This window comes from Danio rerio, chromosome 4 (assembly GCF_052040795.2).
Source record: "Danio rerio strain M-AB ecotype USA chromosome 4, GRCz13ab, whole genome shotgun sequence".
Classification (NCBI taxonomy): Eukaryota; Metazoa; Chordata; class Actinopteri; order Cypriniformes; family Danionidae; genus Danio; species Danio rerio.
This window is the reverse complement of record NC_141024.2, coordinates 79,171,416-79,189,824: the sequence shown is the minus strand read 5'-3', so window position 1 is coordinate 79,189,824 and position 18,409 is coordinate 79,171,416. Positions and strand designations below refer to the sequence as shown.

Below are 18,409 nucleotides of genomic sequence, written 5' to 3'. Positions count from 1 at the left end.
GAAGGTATTTTATTTCTGTTCATTATTTTATTTTTTTAAACAGGACATTTTTATTGTTTTGTTCATTTAAAACAGGATAAAGTGTCCAAACACAGAAAAACTGCTGAAGCGACTGATCTTCACACTGTTATAAAGATGGCGTTTATTAAAGAGGAGAGTGAAGATTTGAAGATTGAAGAAACATTCACAGTCAAACAGGAAGATCTGCAGGAACAAACAGGTTGGTTTTCATTCTCAAAGACCAACTCAGTCATTTGATCCTCATTCAGATATATTTTTAATATTAAGAATGCTAAATAAAATCCATATTGCAGCCCTTGTAATATGATTTCGCTATTTAGAGTTTGCAAATAATACTGTTATGAAATTATATTATTAAGGGGAAAGTCCGAATGTGCGAATATAAAACCAACTTTACCTCTATGCCCTAAGTGTGCTGATAGAGGTAAAGTTGGTTTTATATTCGCACATTCGGACTTTCCCCTTAATAATATAATTTCATAAAAGTATTATTTGCAAACTCTAAATAGCAAAATCATATTAGCAGCCAATGACTATCAAAGTACAACATTGTTCAGAGTCAAATAAACTGTTAATGTTGTTTTTAAGTCATACTTGAATGCTAATTGCAATCGAATATTCAAAGTAACATGGTAAACAATACAGAGACTACTAAATAAATGAATGTGTGAATACAAAACCAACTTTACCTGTATAATGTGCTGCCTAGTTCTCCTAATCCACATAAGCTCTCATTAAAAGACAGGAATGAGTTTTTTACTTGTTCTCATTTATTTTGTCATTATTTTATATATTATTAGTCTCCATTTTTCACTACATTCTTAAGGTTATTGATTTTCTTCTACTGTTTGTAAAGAGTACTTGAGCACTGGTGCTATATAAAATAAATAAAAACAATCAATTTAAAAAGTTTAACTGAGCTGACGATATTTGAACTACAGTATTCTCATAAAAGATATCTGCTATTACAGTGATAGTGTTGGCTTAGTACTTTCCATTGGCATATGTCACGTTGATCACAATTCCCTTTTTTTATCAACTTCTTTAGGGGTTTAATCTTGTTTTTGTAGTTGTTACTAGTTCTCACAGATAGTAACTGAGTTAGAATTGCATCATTATAATAACTAATTACCAGGGCTATTGTGTTTAAACAGGGTTTCTGCAGGGTCTTAAAATGTCTTAAATTTCAAAATCTAACTTTTAGGCCTTAAAAGTCTTAAATTTACTGAAATATTGTGTTGTTGGTCTTAAATCTTTTTAAACAAGTCTTAAGTTTCCTTTGTTGATGGTTTGTTACCCAATCTGGCCAAAACCCACACGATCACCAACAATCCATCTCAATAAAACTTTCAACTTTTTATTCAAAAAGGACATTTTAACTCTGTTTATCATAATGGTAAGGACATCGACCTGGACAGATTGTTGTGCATAGATTTAGTTTATTATAGTTTTTAAAACTTTTAAAACATTTGTTCACTTGTTTTTTATTTCAAAGAAAGTTTATTTTGGAAAAAAGTGTGTGGATCCAAGTCGAGCTCTCTTGTTTTTACACAATATTTAAGATCTTTTACTAAGAAATATCTAAAATATTTTAACATTATTATTAATTTATTATTGTATCATTAAATGTATAAAATTGTAATATTTTTTGATAGGACAAATAAAAAAACTTTTTCTTCTGGGCCATTTGAAAAATTCCTTAGTCTAAAATTTCATTCATAATGGTCTTAAAAATGTCTTTAAAAGTCTTAAATTTAACTTGGTGACATCTGTAGAAACCCTGATTTAAAGTATGTCAGAAAATGTGGATGACTCTAATTTTAAATATGCTGAATGAAATGGACACTAAAATAATTAATTATTATAAAACATTGTACAGTTTTCTAAACTATATGATGTTGCTGTGGGACGATGTGAGACAAAACAAATTATAGTGGAACAGTAACTTTTAGCATTGCACTGACTACAACTGGCCAACAAACTAGTGTAAAAATGACTTTTGCTGCGTAAGAAATGGATTACAGCATGCTGATGATATGCAAACATTTGAGTGTAGAGCTCGTCAGTATTGATCATATTCTTCACGTACCAGCAGGTGCCGCCATTGTAATCTTTTTGCTTTTTAAAGAATAAATTTTTAGATCCTTAAAACCACGTTATGCTGCTGGTCTTTGATCTTGTGGGGGAAACCGGAGCACCCAGAGAAAACCCACGCCAGCTCGGGGATAACATAGAAATACAGAAATGCCAACTGACCCAGCCGAGGCTCCAACCAGCAACCTTCTTGCTGTGAGGCGACAGCACCACCTACTGTGCCTCCTCGTCGCCCGACAACACTGATTTATTTGCATATTTATTATGCGATATTCCAGTTTGGCAAATAAGTTAAATTGTCATTTTTGGATGGAAACATAGCTGTAAGGTTTGGAGCTTACACTGCGATTCTGAACAAATAGTCGGGAAACAGAAAGCAGTGGAAGGATGGCGTGTTTAAATCCATTATTTATCTGACTCCATCAAAGTTGTTATCATCATTGATAAAGAGAAAGAATCTCAAAGCTTAAAGCAGGTAAAGTTGTTTATTAAGTTGCATGTTTGAATATACAGACAGTAGAATAAAACAAACTAACATACTGTATAAAGAAATTAGCTGTAACATATGCACTGCTGAGCAAAAAAGAGAAGTGAGGGAGATGCAGAGTAAAAGCCATTCTCCCAGATCAACACTTACCGTTCCTTATTATACCCTGAGCAAAGCATTCCCAGGTGAAAAAAATATATAATTAAATGCAATTAAAATACACTTAAATACCCGCAAATAAAATTTTAGTACATTGTTGTTTTTTTTGTGTTAAATAAAAATTTGATGGTTTTACACTATAAATATACTAATTAAAAGTATGTTTACACTTCAGTAGGACTTTAGTACACTTGGCAAAAATATACTAAATACCAGTGATACTTAAATAAATTTTTAGTGTACTACAATAAAGTACACTACAGAAAAAGCATCAAAAAGTTTTATTAGTGTGTTTTTCAAAAGTGTGCTTTAAATGCTTTAAACATTAGTTGATTTTTAGTACACCGTTTACATACTAATCCTAAGTTTAAAATAAGTTAATATATAAAAAATCTGTTAGTAATGTATTGTAGTAGAAGTACATTTTCCCAAAAAAGTTGTACTTAAGTACACTTAATGTGAATGCATTATTATCACTAACACTTTAATAGATTTTGAGTGTGGTAATTTTAAGTTTATATTAAATTGACTTTATTAAAAATCTATTAGTAATGTATTGTAGTAGAAGTACATTTTCCCAAAATACTTTTAATACTATAATTTTATAGTATATAATTTAATTTTATAATTTGTATATTCTTTTAATATATTACTATTATACTTTAGATTAATCATAAATATATTTAAATGTTTAAAATTAGGGTTCAAGTGTATTTCTAGTTGTAACTAAATATATATATATTTTTAAAATACAGATTTAGTATGTTAAAAGCACATTTTAGTTCAATTTCAGGGTGTCTCAAAATAGCACAGTTGAGTACACTTAGATGGTATTAAGTTTATCTTAACATATACTTAATACTATCTTTTAGTACATTAAGTACAAAATTAGTGTGCGAAAATAGAGCACTTTTAGTACATTACTGAAAAGTGTACTAAGTATACTTAAATAAAGTGCATTTTAGTGCACTTTTTTTTTTACCTGGGTTGTCAAACATGAGTGTAAACCAACCCCAAAAACCAACTGAACATGAGAGCACAGCAGAGGAGATAAAGTGGGTGAGAAGAACATTATCATACTCTCCTCAGGCCATGACTCAACAATACTAAATATATTGTATATTGAAATACAAGCAATCAATGTCTCTGTTGATTTTAGCACTACAGCGCTTAAGTCAAACTGTCAAATGACACCAAACATGATAAAGCTATTTGCAGGAAGATCACAAGCAGAAGAATTGTGTATGGTGAAAAGCACATGGTCACTGTAAGCAAATGGCAGAGATTTGTATTGGAGCTGTGATCAACTCTGCCAAGCCAGTAGGACCCATCCCATGTTTGGAATGTCTCAGTAGTCCTTGATTAGCATTAAAGGAATATATAATTGAAGAATATATAATATTTTCTCATCCTACATAGCTATTGCCTTCATTTCAGTCACACAAAAAACAAAGTCACGTACGAGAATGGCTTGTTCTTCTTTAATTAATAACTAGCTTAAATTCGCAGACCTTCGACAGGGACATGTACTGTAACTAGATTAATGGGATTGTTACTCTTCTAAAAACTATGTTTTAGTACTGCTTGCATTCTTATTATTCAACTATTTTTATTGATTTTTCCAAAGTCTTCAATTTTTCCACAACACACATATTGAACAACAAATTAACATGGTACATAGCTACAGACATACTCACACCCCATAAATAAAAATAAATTAATTAATAAAAATAGATAAAATAAATTAGAAAACTAGGGATAAACTCTCACCATGGATATAATAACCTTTGAGCGTTCAATGTAGGAGAGGAAAGGCTGCTCAAAAATTTTTTGTAGAGTCTCGGATGATGTACTTAAGGTGCTCGAGTTTAGCATGTAATAACAATTCTAATATCCAATGTTTGTGGGATGGTGGGTTTGTTTTTTCCATCTTAGGAGAATCAGGCTTCTGGCCAATAAAGAAGAAAAGGCAATTATCATGATTACATATAGATGAAAATGATCTAAAAATATTTACTCAAAATTTATGTAATCTAGGGCATCGCCAGAACATCAGATCTGCTGGCTCCAAACCACATCTGGGGCAAGATGAATCTGACCCTGGATACATTTTTGCCAGCTTGCTCCTAGATAGGTGAAGCCTATAAAGCACCTTAAACTGTAGAAGACCATGTCTAATACATACAGGGGATGAGTGTACCAGTTCTATGGCATATTGCCAAACTGTATCTGCTATTTCTAGTACCAGTCCGTCTTCCCATTTTAGCTTTATACAATTTAGGCAAGGGGAGGCAGTTCTTTAGACCACTTCATATAACATGGACATCATACCCCTTTGATATGAGTCCATATTTACCAATTTATCTATCCAGCATGCTTATGGTTGGTTTTGTGAAGAAGACAAGTGTTTTTTAACGAAACTATGGACTTAAAAGTACCTTAAAGAGCCCATATTATACACGAAATAGGGTCATATCTTGGTTGTAAGGGTCTCCAACAACAGTCTAATATGCATGCAAGGTCAAAAAACACTTTCATGGTCTTATAATCTGCATTTATTTTCACCTAATTATCCCAGCGACTCCTGTATGAATCGTCCAGTGATTCATTTGTTCTCAAACCCCTCTTTAGCGTGAAGCTAATCTGCGCTGATTGGACCAATGACAGCCTGTTGCGATTGGTCGACTGCCTTCAGTGAGAGAGTGAAATGCCCAACAGCTAATCAGCAATATAAAAGTAATCACAGTTCATACACGTTCGATAGTGTAGGCGTGGATTTTAGCTGCCAGTGGGTCAATGTAAATACAGACGGTGGACTTGAAAATTCCGACGACTAACTATTTTATTGTGCAAAAACAGTTGAGGAGATCTTCTAGCTTGTCTCACTGCTCTTTTCACAGACACACACACAAACACATATTGCCCTCGTCCTAACACACACACACACAAACACTTAACCCTGCTCCGGACGACAACGCGCGCGCACACAAACAGACACACACACACACAAACACTTAACCCTGGTCCGGACGACAACGTACACACACACACCTCCGGATGACAGCGCGCGTACACGCACACACACAAACACTACCCTCCTCCACGGACCTCATTAAACAAAGCAGCATGCGTCACGTTTTTAACGTTACTTTGCACCCAATATGAGAATAAAGCGAGTTAACCTCATACAGTACACGCGGTTACAAGTGACAAATTACAACTAAATACATTTGCAAGCTAGAGTAAACGAGGCAACTTTAATCGCCTGTACTTGCACTTGAGAAATGGAGGAAGAAACCCATCCTGACATGTCCAGCAGTAAGTTACTCTTTACTGATCCTTACTTTAACAAACGCCGATGAAGTATTCTTTGTAGCATGTAGTTTCCAGAAGTTTCCAACTGCTTGGCTATAATGCTGAGGTTTCATCTTTGGGTAGAGACTCAATAATATCCATCTGCAGTGTGACTCCAATCGACCGGCATGTTTGCGTGTGTGTGTGTGTCTGGGTTTCTGTGTTAGAGGGCGGGGCCACAGGTTTCAAATCTCCCGGGTTTGCGCGTGCATGTAAATAACAGAGATAAAAGTCTATGGCTTGGGTGGCTGGAGTCACTGATAATTCACTTGACTTTCCTCATGCATCGCCTGGTGTAGATGTCGTGGTGGGAGGGAAGCTCACCTCCTACTACGCGTCCAGCAGTTCACACAATCCTATTTAGGCCTTTGCGATTGCTGCTGGTGCTATTTACATACCAGGTGGTGATACAGCCACACAGGATGCTCCCCACAGTGCAGGTGTAGAATGAGCGGAGGATGTGAGTGCTGACTCTCTTCACTGGTGTCCCGTTGATGGTGATGGGGGTGTGTTCTCTATTCTCTTTCCTGAAATCCACCACCAGCTCCTTGGTTTTGCTAATGTTGAGTGAGAGGTGGTTTTCCTCACACCACTGCGTCAGAGTGTGCACCTTCTCTCTGTTGGCCGTCTCATTATTATCTGTGATTAGGCCCACCTCTGTTGTGTCATCAGCAAATTTAACAATGACATTGGAGATGTGTTTGGCTGTACAGTCATGTGTGTACAGGGAGTAGAGGAGTGGACTGAGAACACAGCCCTGTGGATCACCAGTGTTGAGGATCAGTGTGGATAAGGATATGTTGTTCATTCTGACCACCTGGCGTCTGTTTGACAGGAAGTCCAGGATCTAGATGCACATAGAGCTGTGTAGACCCAGAGCTTGGTGCTTCACCACTAGTTTGGCAGGCACTGTAGTGTTGAATACTGAGCTGTAGTCCACAAACAGCATTCTCACATATGTGCTTTTATTTTCCAGGTGAGACAGAGCAGTGTGCAAAGTGAAAGCAATTGCATCATCAGTGGAGCGATTATTCCTGTAAGCAAATTGCAGAGGGTCAGTGTGAGCGGGCGGTACAGAGCAGATGAGCTTTTTAATCAGCTTGTCAAAGCACTTGCTGAAGATGGGTGTCAAAGCAACTGGACGCCAGTCATTTAAGCATGTGGTTTTAGATTATGTCGGTATGGGCACAATAGTAGCTGTCTTAAAGCATGTGCGAACCACAGGCCGAGAGAGCGAGAGGTTAACGATGTCCGTGAAAACCCCCGCTAGCTGGTGTGCGCATGCTTTAAGTACACGTCCAGGGATGCCATCTGGGCCGTAGCTTTCCGAATGCTCTTGTGACGCAAATATCTCGTTACGTCCGCTACAGAAACAGAGTGTGCTGGCGGTTTCGATATCGGCCGCGGGAGCGCACAGTGTGTGGGTGCTGTCCTGGGCTTTAAAGCAGGTGTACAACGAGTTGAGCTCGTCCAGGAGAGACGCAGAAATGTTGACAGTGGCGGGTTTGCTACTTTTAAAGTCTGTGATGTAATTAAGTCCCTGCCACATACTTCTCCCCTCTACCTTGTACCTCTGTATTGATGTTTTGCTGTTTTGATAGTTTACCTGATGTTGTAGTTTGCTTGTTTTTGTTCCTCAGCATTTCTGGATTTATAGGCGGAGGTTCACACTGATAGGGCTGTTCGAACTTCGCCATTAATCCATGGTTTTGGGTTGGGGTAGTTACGGACAGTTTTTGTTGGGACCATGTCTTCTATACACTTTCTGATGAAGCATGTAACAGTGTCTTGAGTAAACTTTAGGTCGTACTCACACTAGGTACAGTTGCCTCAAACTGGGCCAAACCACGCTTGTCCCCCCTCCCGTCTCCCCCGACGGCCCGCACTCACACCACAAATGGGCCTCGGCACGCTTACGTCATCGCTGCTGCGCTGTTCAGTGAAAAGCGCTTTCACTCAATCAGCAGCACAGTGGAGATTTCTCTAGTTATATCGTTTCAGTCGTTTGATATGCAGTGACATTCATTATATATTTCACCAAACAGTCCTTAGGGATGCATTTACACGCAGTCAGATATTTTGCCAAACAGATCCGCCACTTTTGGCGCTTATAAACAATCATAAAGCCCTCGTGCTGCAGGAATGAGGAGGTTTGCTGAAGGCACGCAACTGTTGTGCAGTGAGATGTCTGCGTCTTTAATAAATTACGGCAGTTTGCGTTCACTGAACAGTAAGAATGATTAATAAATCCATATGAAACAATCCCTTAAAGTCACGTCTCTCTTTCAGTTTCGGGCTTTGGCACGTTTTGCACTCACACAACAAATGTACCGGCCAAGTGAACCGCGCTCAGGCCCTTCTCTTCCAACCGGGCTAGGGCCAGCCAAGTGAACCGTGCTTGAGCCCGATTCAGCTAAGGGTCTTCTCAACGATCCGGGAAACTCACACTTCTCAAACGATCCGGGAAACGGGCCTGGGCACGGTACGGATGGCATAGTGTGAGTAGGCCCTTAATGTCGTCATCAGAAGCTGTCCGTAACATCTCCCAGTCCACAAGATCAAAACATTCTTGAAGTATAGAATCCGATTGGTCCGTCCAGCATTGAAACGTCTTGAGGGTGGGTGGTTCCCGTTTCAGTTTCTGCCTGTAAACAGGCAAGAGCAGAACAGAAGAGTCATCTGATTTGCCAAACGGTGGGCGGGGGAGGGATTTGTTGGCGTCCCGGAACAGAGAATAGCAGTGGTCCAAAATACGGTCACCACGCATGTTTGTGGTGATATGGTGATAGTATTTTGGAGCGATTGTCCAGAGATTGGCATTGTTAAAGTCCCCTGTAACAATAAACGCTGCCTCTGGGTGTGTGGTTTCCTGCTCGCTTATGCTCCCATTCAGTTTCCCAAGCGCCTGCTCTGTGTTGGCTTGAGGGTGGATGTAGACAGCTGTAATTATAACAGCTGTGAACTCTCTTGGTGGCCAGTGTGGTCGGCACCAAAGCATAAGGTATTCCAGATCAGGAGAACAAAAAAATCTAACTGGATGTATGTTTCTCAACCATAAGTTGTTAATAAATAAAAAAAAAAACACCTCCTTCTTTGCTTTCCCCTGTCAGTTCTTTCATTCTATCCACAGTTTCTTATCCATAGTATTCTATCCATAGTATTCCCTGTCTGCTAAACAAATTTTAGAGAAACATTTTGTTGTAATTATGAATATATACAAATAAAAATAGGCCATTGTTACGACCCCCTCGTTCAAGTGCAACATAAAAGAGCTCAGACAACAAAAAAATTATATATGCAACTTATTTATTATATACAACTAATAAAGCAACAAATCAAGAAACAAACAAATGTCTAGGGGAAAATGAAGAAAATAACTGACTTTAACTACACATAAATAATGCCAAACAAAACCATAAGGTTGCCAAAATAAAGAGATGGTCTTGATGCGAGGACGGCCAGTAGCCACACTATCCTACAGAAGCTAGCTCACTCTCGCATTTATATGCTTTGAACCAATTGGGGAGCAACCATGGCACCTAATCAGGATCTTCCACATCCAAAGTAGAATACTGGGGTCGTCACACCATTTACACCTTTCGAATCTGTGTCTTATCAATGTGACCAAAATTTCTTTTATGATGTATTATGTAAGAAACTCTAAAAACTGGACTGACACCGTTTCAATTTATTATAAGTTCTATGTTAAGCGGCTTTGACAGTTTACATTGTAAAAGCATTAGATAAATAAAGATGAATTGAATAGAATCTGCTTAAACGTGTACACGTTAATGGACCAAACACAATATGATCTGATTTATTTCACATTTAATGTGCATCAGAAATACAATGTGTGTAGACAATGTTTCCAGTGTCTTTTCACTTTTCAGCTTTTGATGAGAGTTTTTAAGACTTAATGAAAACTTTTTTTTTTCAGACCTAACTGAAGAGAGTGAGGGGAGTAAAGAGGAGGAACACCATGTTAAAATTGAGGACAAAACTCATTTACAGACTGATGGTATTTTGAAAAGGAGAGACAAGAATCGTTTCACCTGCACTCAGTGTGGGAAGAGTTTTGGAGGAAATGGCAATCTTAAGATTCACATGATAATCCACACCGGAAAGAAACCATTCACATGCACTCAGTGTGGGAAGAGTTTCAGCCAATCGTCTCACCTTAATGACCACATGATGATCCACACGGGAGAGAAACCATTCACATGCACTCAGTGTGGGAAGAGTTTCATCCGGTTATCATTGCTTAATCAACACATGATGATTCACACTGGAGAGAAACCATTCACATGCACTCAGTGTGGGAAGAGTTTCAGGCAATCATCATACCTTAATGAACACATGATGATCCACACCGGAGAGAAACCATTCACATGCACTCAGTGTTGGAAGAGTTTCAGCCGCTCATCAGACCTTAATCTACACATGAGGATCCACACTGGAGAGAAACCATTCACATGCACTCAATGTGGGAAGAGTTTCAGCTGCTCATCCCTTAATAAACACATGAGGATCCACACTGGAGAGAAACCATTCACATGCACTCAGTGTGGGAAGAGTTTCAGCTGCTCATCATACCTTAATCAACACATGAGGATCCACACTGGAGAGAAACCATTCACATGCACTAAGTGTGGGAAGAGTTTCAACTGCTCATCACACCTTAATCGACACATGAGGAACCACACTGGAGAGAAGCTATTCACTTGCACTCAGTGTGGGAAGAGTTTCAGACAACCATCACTCCTTTATCTACACATGATAAGCCACAACGGAGAGAAACCCACAGCTTCGGTGTGGGATGAGTTTCAGCAACTCCTCAGACCTTAATAAACACATGATGACCACCACTGTAGATAAACCACTCACATGCACTCTGTGTGGGAAAAGTATCAACCAATCAGTAAACCCTAATGAACACATTAAGATCCACTCTGGTGTGAAAGAGTATTTGTGCTTTGAGTGTGAGAAGACTTTTATTACAGCTCTAAAATTAAAACTGCACCAGACGTTTCACACTGGACAGTAGTGATGGGAAGTTCGTATCATTTTACTTACTCGGATCTTTGAGTCTCATTCATCAAGATGACAGAATCTTTTTTCGGAGTCACGTGACTGTATTGGCGGAGTAGCAGCTCAACATTTGGTCTCCGCAGCTCAGTGGTATATTTTTAGTATATAAAATAAGATATATAACGGCATATACTTTTAGACCTTGTGAATGGACATACGATCATGCCCACTACCCAGAAGAAGTTGAATCTGTCGGCAAAAACCTCTAAATCGACGGAGATTAAATCGCCTCAGGAGGACAGTCAATCAACGATCATGGCGGACCAGGTGTAGTTGTTGCTGAGCCGAGCTGAGACACACAGCTTGGTAGAAAGAATATCAACAGAGGTGCTTAAAGGTGTCAAAAGCTCGTTTGAAAAGAAAATCGACCCTGTTCTTAAGAAACTTGAGGAATGTTCCTCAAAAATTGGGACTTTGGACACGCAAATTACTGAGGTAGAATGCCGCGTATCAGACTCCGAGGATGCGATGACCACCTATGGTGCGAAACTTACTGATCTCGCGGAAAAACTGGCGTCCGCGCTGGAAAAAATAGACAATCTGGAGAAAAGAAACAGAAGATGCAATGTGCTGGTCGTCGGTCTTCCAGAGGGATGCGAGGGCAGTAATCCGATCTCTTTTTTCAAATCCTGGTTACCAGAGCTGCTACAGGTCAGTTTCAAAGGTGAGCATGTTAAACTGGATCGATGCCACCGCGCCCTCACTCGCCGCCCACCGCCTGGCCAGCGACAACTTTCAGGATAAATTTCGGATCATGCAAGCGGCGAGACAAACGTGCGCGCTGTCCTACAACGGTGCTTCAATTATGATATTCGAGGACTTTTCTGTGGCGGTGATGAGGAAAAGGCAGGAATTCTACCATGTTAAACAGCAGCTTAAAGAGAAGGGAATTGTCTTTGCCATGTTGTATCCAGCAGTTCTCAGGGTCAAGGTGAACGGTCAGGAGAGGTCTTTCAAGGACCCAAAGGATGTCACAGCATTTCTGGCGTCTGCCCCACTACAGAGCGGCTCACCTGACCGCACTGCTACTGACTGAGCATCCTTTTCCCATCCCAGTAGGGTTTTAGAGGGTTTAGCTGTTGAGATCGGACATTTCGTTTGAGGTCTACATTTTATTATAACAATTTATTATTGAAAATTTAGTATGGTTTCTTTAATACTGACAGATCCATATGTGATTACTTTTTCATTGCCATTTATGTCGCAATATTTGACTGAGCTGCAGTCCGGAAGTTTTTCTGTTACCTAAAGGTAGCTTATCGAAGCCTTAGAAAGGTTTTTTTATTTATTTATTTTTTTTGCTTGTTTTTCGTGTGCTGGTCCTGCACCTTCTCTATAACTAGAGGGAAGCTAGCTGACGGCCAAAATGGGCGTAACAGACCAAAGTCCTTTTCGTTTCGTTAATAGCTCTTTTTTGTTCCAATTTTTTTGATGTACATAGTTTTTACTTGATTCTTCTAAAATTGTGCAAAGAACGATTTTACCCCTGCGTTTTTTTTTCTTGTTTTTTTCTTCTTCTTTTTTTCCCTGCGTTTTCTCTCATTTTGTGGCTCCTTTTGTAATTTATTTTTTGACACATCATGTCTAGTAACTCCAACGTTAAAAATTTGTAGTTGGAATGTGAGAGGGATACACAATCCTATTAAGAGAAAGAAAATTCTTAGCTTTCTAAAGAAAGAACAGGTCCATATAGCCCTATTACAAGAAACCTATTTATCGTCTGCTGAGCACGCTAAGTTAAAACATGACTGGGTCGGACAGGTGTTTAGCTCTTCTTTTACTACCAAAAGCAGAGGTGTTGCCATCCTAATTAATAAATGTTTACCCTTACTTGAAGTTAAAACGGTCTCAGACAAATCAGGAAGATATATTATGTTAAGAGGCTCTCTTTATGGGCAAGACATTTCAGTTTTAAATATATATTTTCCACCTATTCAGACCACAGATTTTATTTCTAAGGTTTTTTCAAAATTTGCGGATTGGCTTTGTGACAACACAGTTATAGCAGGTGATTTTAATTGTTTTTTCTCCTCAGTAGTAGATAAATGTCCTTCAACACAAAATCATGGTCAGATGTCGAATAGAGCCAAAGCTGTTTTGGATACCTGCAAAGAACTTGATCTGGTTGATACTTGGAGGGTGTTACACCCTAATGATAAGGAGTTTACATATTATTCAGCCGTTCATAAAACCAGTAGTAGAATTGACTTGATCTTCACCCCCAAAATTTCTTTTAGTAAAGTTAAGTATTGTAATATTGGGGATATTTTGATATCTGATCATGCACCTGTCTGTATAGGCATAAATTTCAGTAACTTGACACTCCCTAAACAATGGAGGTATAATTCATACCTAAATTTTGACCCTAATTTTGAAGGTTTTTTAACAGAACAGATGAACCACTTTTTTGTAGAAAACAAAACTCCGGGTGTTTCCCCAGGGTTACTTTGGGATACAACAAAAGCATATGCTCGAGGTTTAATTATATCATATTCAGCTGGGCTTAGGAAAAAAAGTAGAAGAGAACAGAGAAACTTAGAGCTCAAACTACATGATCTACAGGCCAGATATAATTTGTCTCCCTCAGATGAACTAAGATGTGACATACAAAAACCAAAAACTGCATTGAAAGCGATACTTACGAAAAAGGCGGAGAAATCAATGTTCTTTGTAAAGCAAAGAATGTACGAATTTGCTAATAAACCTAATCGCTATTTGGCTAATCTTTTGCGGGTTAGGACATCTACTCAAAATATACTTTGTATTAAAGATTTGAATGGTTCTTTGAATTATAATAATAAGGAAATTAATAATAGTTTTAGAATTTTTTTTAGCAATTGTACACATCTCAATTTAATTATAGTGCGGAAATTAATATGGAAGCTTTTTTTACAAACCTATCTCTTCCTCAAATTTCAGATGACCAGAGAAAGATATTAGACGCTCCATTAACTCTCAGTGAATTTTAGAATAGTATTCAATCTCTCCCTAATAACAAGGCACCAGGTCCTGATGGTCTCAGTGCAGAGTTTTATAAAAAGTTTGTCAGTATTTTATCTGGTCCATTACATGAGATGATTCTTCACTCATTTGAAAACGGGGTCCTTCCCCCTTCAATGATGGAAGCTAATATTTCCTTGGTACAAAAAAAGGTAACCAGCTGATGAATGCTCCTCTTATAGGCCCATATCTGTTTTAAATATAGATTCTAAGCTTTTTGTCAAAGTACTGGCTTCTTGATTGGAGTCAATACTACCTTCTATTATTAATAACGATCAGACAGGATTTATACGGGGTAGATTCTCATCACATAATATAAGAAGGCTTTTTAACGTTATTAAACATTGTTCTTTGTATAGCCCAGACTCACTGGTTATATCACTTGATGCAGAAAAGGCTTTCGATCGGTTGGAATGGCCATACCTTTTTTTTGCGCTTAAAAAATTTGGGTTAGGGGCTGACTATATTAATTGGATCCGTATATTATACAATTTTCCTCTTTCTGCTGTAATTACTAATAGTCTTAGAACTAGTAACTTTAATATTGAAAGAGGTACAAGACAAGGATGCCCGTTGAGCCCTTTACTTTTTGCCCTAGCAATGGAACCCTTAGCGGTAAAAAATAAGACAGGATACAAACAACCAAGGTATTTCTTTAAAGGATCAACAGCATAAAATTTCGTTATATGCTGATGATGTTTTGATTTACTTAGAGTCCCCTAAGAAATCTATACCTAATTTGATGACACTAATTAATGATTATGGATCTTTCTCTGGTTACAAAATAAATTTTTCTAAGAGCGAAGCCATGCCTCTTAATAATTCGCATAGATTAAATCCTAGTATATCGCATCCATTTCGGTGGTCCCCCGGGGGCTTTTATTACTTGGGCATAAAAGTTTCCTCTCAGATATCAGACTTATATAGTCTAAACTTCATTCCCCTTTTACAATCGGTAATACAAAATTTGGATAGGTGGTGTGCCCTACCATTATCCTAACTGGGTCGTATTCATCTCATTAAAATGAATGTTCTTCCACGCTTTCTCTACTTATTTCAAATGCTCCCTATTAAAATTACTAAAAAAGTTATAGCCCAGTTGAATAGTGCTATAATTTCACTTATTTGGGCTAAAAAAAGACCAAGACTACGATATAATGTCCTTATTCTCCCCATTAAATCAGGTGGTTTAGCTGCCCCATCCTTTTTATATTATTATCTGGCTGCTTAGTCTAGGTTTCTTTTAGGATGGCTTATAGACGACCCAGAATCTACTTGGATTGGACCTGAAGCTGCATCCCTGGACAGGATTCCCCTACGTAATTTGCTTTATATCTCAACTGCTAAAGCTTCTGCTTTGATCAAAGGTAATATTATTTTAAAGAATTTGTTAGACATATGGTGACAAATTAGAAAACGTTAAGGTTATGAGAATTGTTTCTCACTATCAACCCCTCTCCATGGAAATCCAGATTTCCCACCAGGCCTTAGAGCTGGGCTGGAAGATTGGAGTGATAAGGGCATTAAAGTGGTGGGTGATATTATTCAGGATGGTACGATTCTCACATTCCAACAGATTAAGGATAAGTTTAGTATTCCTAATGTGGACTTTTTTAAGTATCTACAGGTTTGAAACTTTATTTTGACAAAATATAGAGATTACCCTGGAGGATTTGGTATTTCCCCAGTTGAATCACTTTTTGCCATTGAGAAGCAGGTCAAATGCATTACACGGCGTGTCTATGTAACCGGTTCTGCGTTGTGTTTTCTTATTTTTATGAAGAAATAACCAGTCGGACATCTGCAGTTGTGACGGCTCTTTACTCACTGAGAATAAACCAAAAGCACAGCTTTTACAGTGTGTCTTCGCCCTTACAGCTTTTCTCTCCCATGCGCAGTCAGTGCAGAAAGATGACAGATGGAGAGATAGAACAAAACTCCAAACAATATTAACAAAGTGACAACCCAGCTAGAAATTTTACGTTCCCTGAACGTTAAGAACGTTCTGAGAATGTCACAATGTTGAGTTCTTTAAAGTTTTGGAGGACGTTATTTGGGGACCTTTACAGAACATTCAGAACGTTCTCAGAATGTTTAGGGGACCAAACCTTATTGGAAAATTTGACATTCTCACAACGTTCTCATAACCTGCTTGTTGGTGTTAAGGGCGTTGTCTAGTAACGTTCCCAGAAAGACAAGATGTGGAATTCTTTAAAGGTGTGAGGGACGTTATTTTGCGGACCTTCACAGAATGTTATTTTCTTGTCCTGAATGTTAGAGACAGAAAGAGCTCAATCAATAAAATGTTACTAAAATTGGCTTTATTGGCAGAAAACATAAAGCATTTGTCAAACAATTTAATTTTTAATATGCTGTGTCTGTGTGTTTGTGTGCGTGTCTTAGTCACGTTCTCTATCGTCCAGTTGTCTTTCTGCTGCCTGACACAAAGCATAAATAACAATATTTACAAATAAGTTCACTTACTTTGTATTTATTTATTTTTTTTTACTTTCAGGTGTACACAGTGGTGCTTGAGTCTTATAAAATAATTCAAAATTAATATATTTTGAATTTTAAAAAATGTATAAATCTCCATATCTACATTCCACTTATCTATTATTGAAGAACTGCCACTCAAATATCTTTTGATAAGGAAACGGCGTTACACACTCCACTGAAGACATCCATAAGCCTACATAGTTATTTTCGTTTGCGAAGCGCAAAAATTTGTTTCCAAACTACTTCTAAATTCAATTCTAATTTCCAGCAAGTGAATAAATAAGCAATAATATAGAAGTGTGGTCAGAAAACTGAGTTGTTTTTTCACAAGGGGTTTTAATTCGTTTTTGACAGTACAGTGGATATTTTAGGCTATATACTACACTACCTCCTATTAAACATTGACAAAAAATATTGTCATTAAAAGCTAAAACTTTTATATAAAAAAAAAAAGCTCAATACTTTTTCCAGACTCTCCACAGTAAAATCATCAGAGTTAAATTTACTCAGTTCAGCAGTTGAAGTTAATGAGACAATGATGGGGTTAATTAAGTATTGAGCACTGATGATGAACACCTGCTGTTAATAAGCACAAACAGAGAAGAGAAACACAAAACTACATCTACCTTCAGTCGCAGCCGTATATAAAATAAACTAAATAAAACACATCAAATCTTTCAAAATCTCAGCAGAGCACCATTAAGCAACTCCACAAACTGCAGCTTTACTTATTAACAACCTGTTTGGCCTTATTTCTGCCAACCTCTACAAAATTACATATAGATAATATTAATAATTAACTAAGTCATTTTTTACAACAGCAATAAAAAAAAAATAAAAAAAAACACTTTTTGTGTTTAAGCTGTCACCATTGAGGAGAACAGTAGCTGCTTTACTTGGACTCTGACTCGATTGCTAATGTTTGTTTCTCTTTGCTTGCCAAATAGTGTATAGTGGCAAACATTGTATAAAGAGAGCAATTGTGCTCTGGATAATTGACTCTATGGTGGTTTAGTCAATGGTCAAATCAGTAAAATTGGTTTTGACCTATTAAGTTTAAATACTGTTGTATCACAAAAGGAGCACTGTATAAAGAAAACGGAGCTCACCAGTACTTTTCTTCAGGTCATAAAACACATTGAACATCTGAAACACTTAAAACACACAGACATAAAGAATCAGAGTATGTTTCTAAAATATGGTGATTTTTTTTTTTTTTTTCTACAGTGCATGCTGGGAACTATGGATGAATGTCGTATGATTCTCTTACCATGCACTGCAACCAAAAATAAATAAACCTCTAACCACTTTTGAGATTGATACGCTGATTATTGATGTCTGTGTCTCTGAATTGATTCAGATGCTCAATGTGTTTCAATAAATATAAAACCCCAGCTGAGGTTCATTCTCCTGATAAACACTGATTTTTGCACTTCTGTGATAAAGCATCATTTTAACATAATCTCTTATACAGTTACTCATGTCAAGAGTAAGAATCAATACAGGAGCAGTCAACTTGATCACATTTGCTCTCATTATACTTGATCTGGCAAGCAAAGTAAAAAATTGAACATTAGAAATTGAGTCCAAGTAAATCAATCACTTTTCTCCACGATGGTGACATCAGGGGGAAAAAAACGTTTTTTTTTTTGTTTTTTTTTGTAAAATGTAAAGAACTAAAACAGTTATTTTTCAATAAATCTCATG

At 37.5% G+C, this 18,409-nt stretch overlaps 3 protein-coding genes across 3 annotated transcripts in view; 1 reads left to right on the top strand and 2 right to left on the bottom strand.

Moving 5' to 3' along the window:
* LOC137489621 (uncharacterized) overlaps positions 1–18,409 on the bottom strand; it is a 403,605-nt gene that overhangs the window by 45,285 nt on the left and 339,911 nt on the right. The gene's annotated exons all lie outside the window — the stretch shown is intronic.
* Positions 1–18,409, bottom strand: part of LOC137491081 (uncharacterized) — a 554,517-nt gene that overhangs the window by 498,388 nt on the left and 37,720 nt on the right. The window lies entirely within an intron of this gene.
* LOC108182290 (uncharacterized) lies at positions 74–16,571 on the top strand. Its single transcript, XM_087249247.1, has 2 exons — positions 74–220; positions 10,053–16,571. Exons 1-2 carry the CDS (start codon positions 136–138, stop codon positions 10,958–10,960), a joined length of 993 nt encoding a protein of 330 aa, XP_087105373.1. The 5' UTR covers positions 74–135; the 3' UTR covers positions 10,961–16,571.